Source organism: Chenopodium album, chromosome 12 (assembly GCF_948465745.1).
Source record: "Chenopodium album chromosome 12, dcCheAlbu1.1, whole genome shotgun sequence".
Taxonomy (NCBI): domain Eukaryota; kingdom Viridiplantae; phylum Streptophyta; class Magnoliopsida; order Caryophyllales; family Amaranthaceae; genus Chenopodium; species Chenopodium album.
The window spans coordinates 12,138,433-12,154,899 of record NC_137845.1 but is presented as its reverse complement, the minus strand read 5'-3'; the positions used below and the strand labels follow the sequence as shown (position 1 = coordinate 12,154,899).

At 41.6% G+C, this 16,467-nt stretch overlaps 3 protein-coding genes across 3 annotated transcripts; 2 read left to right on the top strand and 1 right to left on the bottom strand.

The window, feature by feature from the left end:
- The first annotated feature begins 1,098 nt into the window (after positions 1-1,098).
- Positions 1,099-4,806, top strand: LOC145570869 (uncharacterized). Its single transcript, XM_081629995.1, has one exon. It carries the CDS (start codon positions 1,099-1,101, stop codon positions 4,804-4,806), a length of 3,708 nt encoding a protein of 1,235 aa, XP_081486121.1.
- A 43-nt stretch (positions 4,807-4,849) lies between these two features.
- On the top strand, positions 4,850-5,383 carry LOC145570868 (uncharacterized). The gene is made up of 2 exons (XM_081629994.1): positions 4,850-4,964; positions 5,109-5,383. The coding sequence occupies exons 1-2, from the start codon at positions 4,850-4,852 to the stop codon at positions 5,381-5,383; spliced, it is 390 nt and encodes a 129-aa protein (XP_081486120.1).
- Positions 5,384-13,639: 8,256 nt separating this feature from the next.
- LOC145570867 (uncharacterized) lies at positions 13,640-15,728 on the bottom strand. Its single transcript, XM_081629993.1, has 4 exons — positions 15,251-15,728; positions 14,573-15,092; positions 14,473-14,491; positions 13,640-14,377 (listed from the first exon to the last, which is right to left on the bottom strand). Exons 1-4 carry the CDS (start codon positions 15,726-15,728, stop codon positions 13,640-13,642), a joined length of 1,755 nt encoding a protein of 584 aa, XP_081486119.1.
- Positions 15,729-16,467: the final 739 nt, after the last annotated feature.

Here is a 16,467-nt window from a genome sequence, read left to right as displayed (position 1 = left end):
TCCCGGATAACCCCCGGGTTAGCTTATCTGTGTTGACTGTGCAGGTGCGTAATTGGACGGTAAACCTTTACCAACCCAGGAAGATTATCTGTACCGGAGCAAACCCGGAACAGTTGGCGCTAGAAGGAGGGGATAGTAATAACTTCTATCGTCCAAATAGCCTTCGCCAGGCATGGAAGAAAACCAGGAACACGTAATACCGACAGCAGAAGCCGAAAACCGTCAGTATGGTAGAACACTCTGAATGTCAATGCGAACAAAACTGTCAATACAATACCTGAGATTGAAGTGGAGGATGAAACTCATCTTCTCCACAAGAATACTGTGAACACACTGATAACACCTGAACGAAGCCCCGCACGGATACCGGACCCCCTGGAGGAATTTACTCCTGAGGAGTTAGAGGTAACAGCAAGGGTAATGAAAGCGATGTCCCGGAAAAGAAAGGAGGCTGAAGCTGCAGCCAATAGGGGGCAAGTTGATACACCGGCCATTCTCGTGATTGTGAATCTGGCGAGCCAGTTCAACCAGGCAGACGAGCAACCGCCGTCACAGCCCCAAAATCGGGGAATAATTGTTCCAAGTGAGCGCCAACCAACTCATGGAACGCAGATAGAGGACTTAGGGTCCCGGCAGCACGAGATCAATAGCGGGCCGCTAAGACGTACAACCAGGACTATAGTCAGGCCGAGAGTATCACCTTTCACCCAGGAGGTACTGGATCAGCAAATGGAAAGGATAAAAATGCCGACATGTACCTTTGATGGCAAAGGAGATCCCAAGCGATATGTAGCGGCGTTTGAAAGCCATATGTTGCTTTATACCGACACCGATGCGGTGTGGTGCAAGGTGTTCCCGACAACGCTTACGGGGCCAGCCTCGGATTGGTTTTCCAATTTGGAGAATGGATCGATTGATTGCTTCGATACCTTGGTCGAACTGTTTACCGGTCAATATATTAGCAATAGTGCAAGGCAGAGAACTTCGGGAGAGCTTATGTCGGTCTGACAAAGAAGGGATGAATCCCTTAGGGATTTCATAAGGAGATTTAACGGTGAGGTTAACACGATACCGAAATTACAGCAAGAAATAGCGATAATGGCCTTAATGAACGGTCTAGGGGATAATGACTTCAAAAAATACATGGCAAGGAAGTCGTTCCCAAATTTAGGCGTGGCCTTTGGCAAGGCCTATAAATACATCAAAAGCGAGGAGTTGTTGAAAACCAGTAGTCAGATAGCGGCACCGGAGCCCTCTCGAAGACAGAATGATGGGGTTGCGCCTAGTGCCTATACCGGCGGAATGAACAGACCACAACAGCAACCAAGCCAGCCAAGGGCCGGTAGGCCACCCAGAGGTTTTGGCCGGTACAGTAGCTACACGCAACTGAGCACACCTAGGGCCGCAATATATTCAATAAATCAGCACAGAGAGGAATGGACACGACCGGCCCCAATGATAACCAAAGGTCGGGACACGAAAAAGTATTGCATGTTTCACAGGGATATTGGCCATTATACGGAAGAATGTACTCAGCTGAAAGAGAATATAGAAGACCTCATTAGGAAGGGCCATCTGTCCCAGTATCGGGCTCAAGCAGGCCCAAGCCGGCAGCAAGCCCCGCAACCCAGACAAAGTGAATATCGAAGGCAGGGTGACTCGTCCATGCAAGATGACACCTACCGGCGCAACCACAGCGGAGAATACCGTCAAGGGAATAGTGCGCCAGGACACAAGATCACAATAGAGGTTATTACCGGTGGTCCGGTGCACGGGGGATCAGTTAGCGGGGCGAAAAAGAGTTTGTCTGAGCACCGGCACACAGTGAATGCACTGGGTGTAGACGAGCGGCCAAGGCCTGCTTCCATGCCGTCAGTATCCTTTTCGGAGGCAGACGCCAAGGGTTTGGCTTTTCCTCACGATGATCCATTGGTTTTAATTCTGACGGTCAATGGAGCCAACATCAAGCGAGTATTGCTCGATGGAGGGAGCTCCGCTAACATCCTGTTTGCAAAAGCATTTGATGCAATGAGAATAGGCCGGAAGTACCTTACTCCGGTATCGTATCCTGTTATCGGTTTCAACGGATCCACAATTAGGCCGGAAGGAAGTATAGTCTTGCAAGTCAGAATTGGCGAAGGCATGGCGGCCAAAGATGTTATGACGGAATTTTTGATAATTGATGTGCCCTCAGCGTACAACGCTATTGTCGGTAGACCCCTGATCCACGATGTGCAGGGGGTAGTTTCGACATACCATTTGACGATGGTATACGTTTCAAATTTGGGAAAGACAGAGCGCGTTAGAGGAGGTCAGACAATGGCCAGGGAGTGCTATGTGACAGCTTTAAAGCAACCTAACCGACAACCCCAGGCTAACCAGGAAACGCAGAAAAGGGGGCGAGCCGTATCTTCACACGACTTAGCAATGGAGAATTTCGATACGCGCCCGGCAGCAGTTCCCCGCCCTTCACCAGGAGGGGAGACGGTAGAAATCGAGTTGCAACCTGGGGTATCGGGAAGAACCGTACGAGTTGGGTCAGACATGGATGTTGATACCCATTGTCATCTGGTGGAACTTTTACTGGAGAACGCTGAAGTGTTTGCTTTCTCGGCAGATGAAATGCCAGGAATTCATCCAGATGTTATAGTACACAAGCTGAATGTGGATAGCAACGCCAGGCCAGTTAGGCAGAAAAAACAAAACTTCTCGACAGAAAAGATAGAAGCAATACAAGCAGAAGTAAACAAGTTGCTAGCGGCGGGATTTATCGAGCCTTGCACGTACCCTGAATGGTTAGCAAACGTGGTCATGGTAAGGAAACCGTCAGGAAAATGGAGGATGTGCGTGGACTTTACAGACCTGAATAAAGCCTGCCCAAAGGATTGCTATCCACTGCCCCGAATAGATAGGCTGGTAGATTCCACTTCCGGCCATGCTCTGCTCAGCTTTATGGACGCGTTCTCGGGATACCATCAGGTCAGCTTGTATGCGCCAGATAGAACGAAAACGACATTTATTACGGATGCCGGAGTATTTTGCTACAAGGCAATGCCGTTTGGGTTACGAAAAGCCGGAGCAACATATCAGAAACTGGTAGACAAAGTCTTTGCAAACCAGAAAGGAAGAAACGTAGAAGTATATGTTGACGACTCCATCGTAAAAAGCCGGTTAGCCACTGACCATGTTGCAGATTTAAGGGAGACATTTGAAACTTTGCGTCAGTACCGAATGAAGCTCAATCTGGAAAAGTGTGTCTTTGGAGTTCGTTCGGGGAAGTTCTTGGGGTTTATGGTCAGTGAAAGGGGGATAGATGCAAATCCCGACAAAATAGAAGCTATACTTAGCCTACCGCAACCCAAGTCTATAAAGGACATACAGAAGCTTACTGGTCGCATAGCGGCGCTGACAAGGTTTATTAGCAAATCGGCTGATAAGGCCTTACCATTCTTTGTAGTCCTCCGGCAAAATAAAACATTCGTTTGGGGGGAAGAGCAAGCAAAGGCGTTAGAGGTAGTCAAAAACCATCTAAGGTCCCTTCCGACCATAGCACGGCCGGAACAGGGAGAGAGCCTGCAACTATACATCTCGGCATCTCCAAAGACGGTTGCAGCGGTGTTGATAGTAGAACGAAAGAAGGCACAAATTCCAATTTATTTTGTGAGCCATGTCCTGAACGCGGCCGAAAGAAGATACCCTCTGATAGAGAAGATTGCATATGCAGTGGTTATAGCAGCAAGAAAACTTAGGCCATATTTTGATGCACATACCATTGAAGTGTTGACAAATCAACCGTTAGAAAAGTCTCTGCAGAAAATGGAGACGTCAGGAAGATTGCTCAAATGGGCGGTAGAGTTGTCGGAATATGTTATAATTTACAAACCACGAGTGTCGATAAAGGCTCAGGCACTGTCTGATTTCATTGTGGAAACATCCTACACTGAAGAAGAAGAAGACAATGGAGTGTGGAAGGTTTCCGTTGACGGCTCCTCAACATCAACAGGCTCCGGAGCCGGAATTGTTATGATATCACCGCAAGGGGACATATTCGAGTACGCTATCAAATTCAAGTTTAAAGCCTCCAATAATGAAGCTGAGTACGAGGCAGCACTTGCGGGAGTACAGTTATGTGTTGCAGCTGAGGCAAAGCGGGTAGAACTCACGACTGACTCACAATTGGTGGCAAGTCAATTTGACGGCACTTATGAGGCCAAGGAGCAAACGATGTCTGCCTACCTGGCGAAGTTGAAAGCGGTAACGGCAAACCTGGAATCATTTGCAATACAATTGGTGCCGAGAGCAAAAAACACACAGGCAGACGCCTTGGCAAAACTGGCAAGTTCCAGCTTCAATGATTTAGAACGTACTGTAATGGTGGAGCTTCTGGAACGCAAAAGCATTGACCCCGACAACACTCCAAAAGAAGTGAATTGCGTGGTTAACGACCAAGAATGGTATGATGGCGTACTAGCCTACAAAGTACATAATGTCTTACCGGCGGATAAAACAGAAGCACAGAAAATAAGGAAGGATAGTGTCTGGTTTGTCATGTTCAAGGGAATGCTGTATAAAAGAGGGTTCTCGCTACCACTGCGAAGGTGTATATCGGCCTATGAGTCAGCTAGGATGATAGAAGAAATCCATGAAGGGGATTGTGGGAATCATGCCGGAGGCCGGTCAATGTCCTTGGAAGCGATGAAAAGAGGGTACTACTGGCCAACAATGAATGCCGATACTTTAGCGTACGCAAAAAGGTGCGACAAATGTCAAAATATTTGGGCCAGCAATCAACCAGCCGCCAAATGATCTGACACCAATTCTAAATCCGATACCGTTTGCACAATGGGGAATGGACATTATCGGACCTTTTACGTCAGCAACAGGGAGCAGGAAATTCTTGATAGTAGGGATTGACTACTTCACCAAGTGGATAGAAGCAGAACCGGTAGCAAAAATAACAGCGAGTGAAGTTATGAAGTTCATCTAGAAGAGTATATTCACCCGATTTGGGCTACCGGTCGCCATGGTGTTTGATCACGGCTCCCAATTTGATTGCAACCTAGTTAAGAACTTCCTTAGCATATACAAGGTAAAATTTGCATACGCAGCCGTCTGCCATCCTCAGTCAAATGGCCAAGCGGAAGCCGTAAATAAGCAGATATTAACGACACTGAAAAAGAAGGTAGAAGATGCGAAGGGCTTGTGGGCAGATCTGGTCCCGGAAATATTATGGGCAAATAGAACGACAACAAGGGAAACTACTGGGGAGTCGCCATTCAACCTTGCTTTCGGCTCCGAAGCTGTCATTCCGGTTGAAGTAGGACTCCCTACGTTCCGTGTTCAGCATTTTTGTGAGGATCAAAATGACTTGCTCCTACGATAGCAATTAGACTTCTTACCTGAAACTCGGCTTACGACTGCCATCAGGTCAGCGGCATATAAGAATCGTATGAGTCAAGCATATAACAAGAGAGTTAATTACCGGCCTCTGAAAGATGGAGACTTGGTCCTTCGTCGAACGGCTGCGACGGGTAGAGGGAATGCAGATGGCAAGCTCACCGCAAATTGGGAAGGCCCCTATCAGGTGTATGAAACGATTCGCCAAGGATCATATCGGCTGATGACTCTAGAGGGAGTACCGTTAAAAAATGTTTGGAATACAAACGTCCTCAAAAAATATTACGTCTAGATTGTACTTTTGTTTCTTATGTTTGGTACCGGCATGGTATGTAGTCATGGTTTAGCTTTTTCTGTTAGTTCATATTTTATAAGCAAGCTCCATGCCTGTAATTTGTTTTGACGATTTTGGCTAAGGCCGTTAGTAAGAAAAGTAAGTACTACAACATATGGAGCCATCCCCTACTTTCGATATGATTTGACAAACAGCCTAGCTAGCTGTCTCTTTCATTCAAGTGAGGAGGAAGGTTGGATAACTAATGCGCCTCAAGGCGAGTTGAAATTGACGGTCTGATCCACTGTCAATACTCGGCCTGCTAAAGGCTGCATGTACCATTTTCAGTCTTAGGAATTAAAGTGACATAAGTGCAGTTCACTTGTTTAGGCATCTTACCGGAGAGGAATAAGTTCTGGACAGCTGCATGAAAATACCGATAATATCAGAATGATAAGGATTACCGAAATCAATTTCTAAGGAAATTAATTACGGAAATCGGGGGCATATGCCTATTATGCTTGATATGCCAGTACGTTGGAATCAAAAAGTTGGAATGGAAAGTTGGAATATGATAAAAAAAAAAAAAACTTAGTGTACAGGCATTAAGTAGCAAAGTATTATAAAACTTAGTGTACAGGCATTAAGTACCAAAGTTGGAATCGATATGATAGGCCGATAATTTATTTCAACTAGATACAGATTAAGTACCAAAGTATTAAAAAACTTAGTGTACAGGTAAGCAAATAGGCACGAAATTTCAATATAGTTATGGAAGTCGCAAGGAAAAATAAATAGGTTATTAACGACGTTTTAATGGATACAGGAAAATTTTCAAATAAAGTTTAACGGTAAAATCGTTGGTAAGTGAATATGACAGAAAAACAATACAGTAGTGCGCAATCAAAATACAGTCAAGTATTATAGATATTGCCAAGTACAGACAAGATTAATAAATGTTAAACAGAGGTAAGATAAATATTGTCAGAACACACGGAAGTAAATTCGACAGCCATCACCCAAAAAAGACAAGGGTCAGATCGGCCAAAATACAAAGTTGAAAGAAATTGTTTAAACAACAACATATGACAAAAACAGCTCAACAATGAGCCTTAAAAGTTACAGACAAAGAGGACCCACATGACTCTGGTGATAGCTGCCCGCCCCGTTAATCTTTCTTCGATTCGGGCTCCTTTCGGGGGGCAGGCTCAGAAGTGCCGGCAGCTTTGTCCTCTTTGATAGGACTGGCAATTAGGACATCAGCAAACTCTTCCTTCGGCAAATCACGTAGATCCAGATTTTTCATCACTTCAATTGGAGGAGGATTATCGAAGTAGTCTGCTTCATAGCTGGTAGGGGACAGGTGCATATCTTCACTATAAGCGTTCTCAGCTCCCTGCCATTTTTCTGCATCCCAGCTTCCGGCCTTGCAGACACAGCGGTGCGCAGCTACCCATCCGCCAGTGTACCGGTCCACCAGCAAGTTCCGGTAATGGTCAGACTGCATGAACCGATTGACTGCTCGGCGCCTAATACCGGGCTTGTCCTCCTCAGCTTTTTTCAAGCTCTCCTCCAATTTCGCTCTGGCCTCCTTCTCTGTCTTTAACTGCAGCTCGAGGTCGGTAATTCTCTTTTGCATGGATTCCTGGTTGGCCAGCTTAGTGTTCAGAACAATCATATTGTTCTCCAGCGTTTTGACCTTGGCCGTCAGTTGATCCTTCTCTTTGATAGCAACTTGTCAGCCGTCATCGCATTTTTTATATTTTGCCTCGGCCTGATCATGACAGCGCTGATAGTATCGGTACATGTGTACCACCTCGACCGCCGAGTTGACAGTCTATAAAAAGAGAGGGAGAGAGGGGGAAAAGGGTTATTACACAACTGTGTAAAATTATCATATAAAAAACAAACAAAACAAAAAAAAAATTAATTAATTAATTACAAGTTAAATTAAATTAAATTAAGTTATTATCACTATCGTACCCGGAGCATGTCATTCATCATTTGGCCGCAAGGAGCGATAAGCTTGTCAACGGGCCTATCTGCTGGTGTGGCCAGGTCCTTCAGCACTCTCCAACCCATGCTTCCGCCGGTATTGGGGTCGTCACAGATAACGGACTTTCCCCTGTTTACATTAATATGGGGATGCCACGGCTCACCAGCATTGCCGCTAGGAACTAAGAATTCCTCAGTAACTTCGGCAGGGACCTTCACATGAGGAACCTCGATGTAGTTCCCTGCCGTCACAGGAATGAAGGCGTTCTTGCTGCTAGCAGACTTTCCCGACACCCTATTCTGTCGGTCCCTCAGAGAAGAATCTTCGGCCGCAACCGATTTGTCAGTCGTTACAACCTTCTCTGCCGCAACAGCACTTGCATCGGTAGGCTTGCGCAGAGTGATGTTCAATCTTCTGACACCGGTAGGAGCGTCGTCCTCCAGATTCACAATATTCAGATCCTTAGCGGTTTCTGACGGCTTTTGCTGATTCTTAGCGGCCTCATCTTGTTTTTGCTTTTTGTTCTGGTCATTACTTGAGAGGTCGCTAGATCTTTTTTGGACGTTTGCTCCGCCGCGTCTGACCGGAAGACTGCGAGGAGCTCTTGTTCTACGTTGCTCGTTAGAAGTCATATCTTGTCGTCTTCTTTTCTTCCCTTTGAGAGCACGCGTGCAGTACACGGGTAGGGTATCGTAACTGTGTTTTGGGTTAGGAGGGCACTGAAATTTCACCCTGCCGTCAGGATGTAAACCCAAGTTGGCAAAGTCTAACTTGTTAATACCTGCACCACAGCAACCACACAAGGAGTAAATACGGGTAACAGGATTGTGAAATTTAAATACACTAAAAATCGAGATACCGACATGGCAGTCAATTATTTTGAAATAACTGGTTCTGGGCATCGAGATATTTCAATAAAAGTACATATGCGTAAAATAACGACAATATAAAAAAAATGAAAAAATGAAATGACAACAATGTACATAACAAATAATAATAATGATGATGAAAATGAAGAAACAAAACAAAGTTGTTAACATGAGAAGAGCCATATTAAATTTGTCAGTCCAGCAGAGACCGACATGAGACAAAGGGGCGTTACCCAAGATATAATTACAGTTGGGTAGCCACACCCCCGGTACAGCTTTGTTCTTACTACCGGCCCTTACATATGTACAATCAAAAAATTTACAAGCATACTTCTCTATCTCACCTAATCTCCTACTCCTAATAGTATCAAACATGCTATGAGCAGGATAGAAACGCCTGCGAACTTTATATTCTTCAGGAACACTTAGAAAATAGAAATTCTCCATCCAACCTTTACAACTGGTCAGTTTCGGCCAGACCGTGCATTTACCTCGAGCCGTGAACAATGACCAAAACCCTGGTGACTGACTGTCTCTCTTTAGCCAGTTAAGAGTGCGAAATAAGTTCAAAGTAAGAGGGAAGTCCATGAATATCATTACCCATACCAGTGAGATAAGATTACGGATAGCAATGGGCGTTAGCTGTGCCACACATACATTCCAAGCCCTGAAAATTTTCTCAATAAAAGGATGTAGCGGAAACCGTAAGCCATACTCAAGATGTTTTGCATATACAACTATGTGACCGTCAGGACAGTCAAGAGCAGTTTGACCCTCTTTAGGTAACTTCAAATCATACCCGTCAGGAAGGTTGAAGAAGTGAGCACCGATACGACAATATTCTTTCTCGGTAGCCTTCTCGAGCCATTCTGGGTCAACTTTCGTCGACACAACCTTAGCTTATACTCGGCCTTTAGTTCAAGAGGTTCTCGGTATTTTGGATCGTCATTCTCAGAGTCATACCCTTCATCTAAACCCTCTTCTTTCATGACGGCATCGCTTCTTTCAGCGGCCTCACCCTCCCTCACTCTCACTCTCTGCTCACTCATCTCGGTATCCAGGCTGCCATCCCCACTACCGGCTTCGTCAGATCCCTCACCTCCACTCTCACCCACACCCTCATTTTGAATGTTACCTACACTCTCCTCACCCATATCCTCCAAAGACCTCTCTACAGACTGAATATGCTCCTCACCGACATCAGAGGTTTCCTCAACCACAGGTTCTTTACCTGCACGGTGTTCAGAGGTTTCACATTCTTCGGGTTGGTAACTAGTTCTTTTGGTTCTCGGCATTGCCGTTGTTTTACGACCTATCCTGCCTAAGTTTGACCCGTATTGAATAATCTCGAAAGTAGACTCCAATTGAGGGCAAATGCTTATCGGGGAGACTGAGATGATCTCAACGTCTTCTAAAATATTAGACCAGGTAGGCTGATAAGAGTTTTCAACTTCTTTCACTGGAGCTGGGGACAAGGGTGCAAACGGGTCAGCCTTGTCGGCTTTACCCGAAGTCGAGTTTTGAACAAATTCAGGCATAAACTTAACACACACAACCACAGACACACACTAAGGCGAAACAGGCGATTGACGCTCTAAATTACCAAAATAAACGAAAAGTTAGGGCTTTTTACCTCGTTGAATCAAATGAACTTCGCAGGACAGAACTGACAGAAACACTGAAGTGAGAAAGTTGAGAAACTTGTATCTTCAAGCAAGCAATTGAAATTACAATCCTCTTGATGGTGCAAATTGATCGACGAAACCCTAAGTGTGTTCGCAGAAAATGCTTCGAAGAAATTTTTTGGAAATAAAGAGCAAATGGAGAAAATTACTCATTTTCGAGGCTTAAATACCCCCATGAACAGTGGCAGTTGAAGTGACAGTTTGTGCATGCAATCCATTGGCTGGGGAAAAACGCCTTTTCGTAACCTAAGACGCAGGATGAATGACACGTGCCCCACTTACTTTTCAAGTTTTCCCGCCCAAGAAATTTTGGAATTTTTAAATTTTTCATCAAAGTAATAATGCCCAAGCACGCTATCGGTAAATCAGAGATTTTCTAAATCTCAATCAATTTTTAAGTGACTACAGTACTATCGGTACTTTTCTCACTTGGGGGGCAAATCAGAGATTTTTAAAATCTCAATCAATTTTTAAGTGACTACAGTACTATCGGTACTTTCGTCACTTGGGGGGCAAATCAGACATTTTTTAAAATCTCAATTAATTTTTAGGTGACCAAAGTTATATCGGTACTTTAGTCACTTAAAGGGCAAATCTTACATTTCTAATTCCAGAAAAACCTTTCTTTCTTTAAATCCTTCTCATATTTCAAGTGAGCACGCCGGTTTCACCAACGTCCTCACTTGGGGGGCTAGTTGTACGGGGTAATACCGGTAGTAATACCTAATTAGCCGGTAATGTCTTATAATAATACTGAAACAACTGATTAATAAGAAAGCTCGAAAATCCATAACGGCCGTTCTAAACGGCCACGTGGAGAGCTGCTTGAGACCACGTAGGCACCTGCTGCCTACGAGGTCGGTTTGCCACCTATCATTATAGGTGGCACCAGCTTGGTTATCTCTCTATATATACCCAAGCAAATGTTCACCCAAAGGGACATCTTTTTTTTCTCTCTCTCTCTACACATCTAAAACACTTTCTCTCTCTTCATTCTTTCTTCTTATCGGATTGCTGACTTTAGCATCGGAGAGGTTATTTCCGGATAACCCCCGGGTTAGCTTATCTGTGTTGACTGTGCAGGTGCGTAATTGGACGGTAAACCTTTACCAACCCACGAAGATTATCTGTACCGGAGCACACCCGGAACAGGTTTATTATTAGGTCGGATTCATATAATAAATCACCTTGTTTACAATTTTTTTTTTTTTTTCACTTAATGCCCAATTGTTTTAGCGAGAGATTAGCCAATTTAGCCTTATATGGCCCAATTAGGCCCGTTCTTCACTTTAATCAAATACTTGTAAAGATGTAATCTATCTATCTATATATATACTTCTATAATTAATACTAAAATAACAACCGCTAACATCATTTTTTTTAAAAAAATTGTACACGTGTCAAATTTTTTCCCGCCTAAACTTTTTTTTTCTCTTCCAATTTTCTTTAATTATTTTATTTTTAATTTAATTTTTATTTATTTTGGAAAAGCTAAATATTGACTGCAAAATACTTTTATCTTAAGTTACATATAGCTAATCTTAAGGAAAACAAATATTAACCCGGTATATATGTGATTACTCCGTCTAATTACAAATTCCACTGAATTTTGTTGTAAACATGATTTTTTTTTTCATTATACAAAGTACTATTTTAATTTTTGTAGTTTGGTGTTGATTAATACAAAGGTTTCCATATTTTGAGTGATAATATGACTTGAAACTGCATGTATACAATTATAAATTCTATTTATTATATTTGTGCATCGCACAGGAGCTAATCTAGTTCTATATACTAAAGTAATTACCGGGGGGGACACTTGGCATAATTTTGTGAAAAATTTTCCCTCCAAAATACTATTTTTATTAATAAAATTAAAATTATTTTAATAAATTATATATATATATATATATATATATATATATATATATATATATATATATATATATATATATATGTGTGTGTGTGTGTGTGTGTGTGTGTGTGTGTGTGTGTGTGTGTGTGTGTGTTTGTTTGTTTGTTTGTTTGTGTGACGCATATATAAGAATTTAAAGGATAGACATTAATAAATTTAAATTTCAAAAAAAAAAAAGTTACATGAGTCATTTAATTCCAATTAACTCTAATCTATTTCAATTGACTATTATTATTAATAAATCTTACTTTATAAATCCGTGCATTGCACGGGGCCAAAACTAGTCTATACCAAAGTAATCCTCGGAGGGGACACTTGGCATAATGTTGTGAAAAGTTTTTCCTCCAAAATGCTTTTTATTTTTTTAAAAAAAATAAAAATCTATTAAAAAAAATTTAATAAATTTTATTTATATATATTTGTAACACATAAGAATTTAAAGGATAGACATAATAAACTTAAATTTCAAAAAAAAGTCATGTATCAGTTTCCCTACATTTTATATGAGTTGCTCTACATAAAGGATAGAAACATGAGTTGACCCAATTGGAAATCTGGAATACACAATAATTAAAGAGAGCAAAGCAGCCTAATAAAAAAAAATTAAATAATGAAAAACCGTTGACTATAACTAAAATAGAAACCACTGACATCATCCTTTTTCAAATTTGTACATGTGTCGCTTTTTATGATATTTTTTCCCACTTAAATGCATTGATGATATCATCTTATTATTATTTTTTAATTTTAAAGCTAAGCTACTTCATTTAAATTACTTTGAAAATTGGATTATAAATAATGACTTCAACTATTACAAAAAAAAAAAAAAAAAAAAAAAAACAAACAAACAAACAAACAAACAAATACGGAGAAGATGCTTTTTACAAATTATTGAACAATTGTACAAACTAGAGTGTATCCGTGCTACCGCACGGTATACATGTAACATGTATATTTAGAAAGAAAAAATAATACTTCGTAGGAAAGATGGAAGTTTTTTTTTTAAAAAAATGATGGAAGTTACTTAATAGGAGGTTATTAAAAAAAATAAAAAAAATAAAAAAAAACCTCATGAGAGTTGAGGATTGAGGTTTTGGAGAAACCTCATTAACTGACTCTGTAATTATAATATAGATTTGCTAATAATAGGAAACTGAAAAAAAAAAATTTGACTATCTTATTAATTAATAAGTCCTCCTTTCATTTCATCTTTATGTTATGCAAAATGCATTTTCCTTTCTCATCTCTTTCCATTCACAGATTATTCTGTATTTCAACTCTGTTTCAGGTACATGTTACAGAGTAATAGTTAATATTAATTATGTGCTAAATGTTGATATTTTTCTAATGATCCTTCTTCTCTTTTCAATATGATAGTGGAAATAATGTGTATGGTGTTCATACCCTGGGTTGATATGCTTAACTACTCATGATTTTGGTCAAATGACTCAAGTTTTTTTTTTTTTTTTTTTTTTTTTTTTGAGGGAAACGCATCGAGCAAATTCATTGGTCAAGGGACAAAGTGTATGATGAGAGTACATAGGGAGTAATTTCCGGGGGACAATGGTTAACCCACCTTTGTTCAACCCCAAAGGGTTTTATTTGAGCTAAATGGTGAGCTACCCAATTACCCCCCCTCTTTACATGAGACCAAAAGAAAGAATTAAAATTGCAGCTCAATGACAGAATGTCTTCAATCACACCATCTAAATCCGAAAGATACACCATAGCCTTGGAGAGACGCCTAATAAGGACCTGACAATCTGACCCCATAACAACCTCCTTGAAGCCATGACTTAGAGCAAGTTTCACTGCGAACAGAAGAGCTTTGGCCTCAGCAATCTCTGCTGCCCACCATGCTCGCACTCTCCTTGCAGCGGACAACAATACCTTACCCTCCTTATTGTGTGCCACAACTCCCAAACCCACCCAACCTTCCTCACTTAAGCGTGCATCTGCATTAATCTTGATAATATCACCAGAGGGAGCAACCCATCTAGAAGGACTTCTCTTCACAGCAGACTTGGCAACCCCGTATATCTTGTTGGTGTATGCACCAAATTCATCCACCAACCTCTTCAGACGTTCACTCAGAATGTTGTTAGGGGTGATTGCGCCTTCGAACACATACTTGTTTCGTTCTGACCAAATTATCCATGCTAAAAAGGCTTCATACTGCATCTTTTTTGCACTTATGTTCTTCCAATTCTCGAGCATATCACAAGCATTCTCAGCTCTGTCCTGTAAGAGATCAATGCAGCCACTATCTTCCCGTAGTTCCTACACTCTAACACACTCAAAAATAGCATGGTTGCTTGTTTCTTCTTCTACATTACACCACGAATAGGCTGCACTCTACACAAGATCATGTCGATGTTTCAACAACGACTTTGTTGGCAGTGTGTTCGTACACAATCTCCAGAGAAAATGTCTCACTTTTGGTGAGACTTCCATTCCCCAAACCCAATCTTGGTGAAAATCATCCAAGTGACACCCTTTCCGATCCCAAGCATATACGATGTCTTTGTGGAATAAAGACCGTCATTTGAAAAAGCCCATGTAAGAGTATCACGAGTGAATCTCTCCCTCAAAGGTATTGACATAATACACCTTTGATCATGGTCATTAAAATTTGCTGCCACAATGTCATAATTCCACTCCATAGCCTCAAAACCAATTAGATCACTCACTTGGGACAGGTTTTCAGCCACCGTACTAGTCACAAATCTGCCTTCCGAGTCCGCGAGCCACGGGTCCTTCCAAATGTTCACACTCATACCATTGCTAATACGCCATATAACACCTTCTTTCACCAGTGATTTACTACCCCAAACGCTTCTCCAAGAATAACTCCCTCCAACACCCAGATAGGCCTCTAAGAAAGAAGAATTCGGGTAGCATTTTGCTTTCATTACCCGACTCAAAAGAGACTCCTCTCGGTGACCAGCCTCCATGCCTGTTTTCCAAGTAAAGCATCGTTGAAAACTTCAAGGTCTTTAAATCCCATTCCCCCGAAGCATTTAGGTGTACACATCACATCCCACGATTTCCAGTGAATTTTTCGATGAGCATTTTTCTGACCCCGTTAAAACCGTGCCATAACTGATCTTATACTCTGAATAACGGCACTTGGGAATTTATACACCCCCATCAAGTAAGTCGGAATAGCTTGAATCACTGATTTGAGTAGTACTTCCTTCCCTGCTCTGGACAATAGTTTCTCCTTCCAACCTTGAAGTTTTTTCCATATTCTGTCAGTGAGAGCCTCAAAAATGAATTTCTTCGATCTCCCAATTACTGTAGGAATCCCCAAGTATTTCTCATGTCTCTCAACTTGTCTCATCTGTAATTCATTCCTCTGCTCGAAGCTCACACCTTTGCTAAACGAAACCTTTGATTTTTCATAATTAATTTTTTGTCGTGATGCTACTTCATAATTGTTGAGTATATCAACTATAACTTCGCATTCTCGTCGGTTCGCTCTAGCAAAAAGAAAACTATCATCCGCAAACAAAAGATGAGAAATAATAGGACCATTTCTGCTAGCTTTAGCACCATGAATCTCCTTTTCCTTCACTTTATTAAGCAACATATGAGAAAAAGCATTTGCTACCAGAATAAACAAATAAGGGGAAAAAGGGTCCCCTTAACGGAGCCCCCGGGAAAGGGACACCGAACCACACACTCTCCCATTTATAATGAAAGAGTATGAAACAGTCATCACACACTCCATGATCAAATTCACCCACCTACCATCAAATCCCATCGTCAAAAGAATTTTTCTTAGGAAATTCCATTCGACCCGGTCATAAGCTTTACACATGTCCGAATTTCAGAGCAATAGTCCCTTTCCGACCCCCGACTCCGCTTTTTCATAGTATGAAATAATTCCAGAGCAATCAAGGCATTATCAGTTATCAAGCGACCAGGGACAAAAGCACTCTGACTTTCTATGACAACTCCCAGAAGAATGGTTTTCAATCTAAGCACAATAGCTTTTGACACCAATTTATACAAAACATTGCATAAACTAATAGGCCGGAATTCTGACATCAAAGTAGGTGACTTCACTTTCGGGATCAGGGCAACATTAGTATTATTTACAGAGCTAGGAGAGGAAAAGCCATGTAAAATGCTACTAACAAAATTAAAAACATCACTGCCTACTATATGCCAAAAATTTTGATAAAAAAATTGCATGCATACCATCCGGCTCCAGGGCCTTACAAGGGTGCATTTGTTGCAGAGCTGAAAAAATTTTCTCCTTCATATAAGGCCAAGACAAAGCAGCATTATTCTCCACCAAGTTAATTAACACCATGGTCATTAAC

Excerpts from the sequence above, each read along its gene's own strand:
- LOC145570867 (XM_081629993.1), bottom strand. The coding sequence starts at position 15,728 with ATGTTGCTTAATAAAGTGAAGGAAAAGGAGATTCATGGTGCTAAAGCT. Across the intron at positions 15,093-15,250 it reads CCCAAGTGCCGTTATTCAGA|GCATGGAGGCTGGTCACCGA; the intron begins GTATAAGATCAG and ends CTTGGAAAACAG.
- LOC145570868 (XM_081629994.1), top strand. The coding sequence starts at position 4,850 with ATGGACATTATCGGACCTTTTACGTCAGCAACAGGGAGCAGGAAATTC. Across the intron at positions 4,965-5,108 it reads GGTAGCAAAAATAACAGCGA|CCGTCTGCCATCCTCAGTCA; the intron begins GTGAAGTTATGA and ends TTGCATACGCAG.
- LOC145570869 (XM_081629995.1), top strand. The coding sequence starts at position 1,099 with ATGGCCTTAATGAACGGTCTAGGGGATAATGACTTCAAAAAATACATG.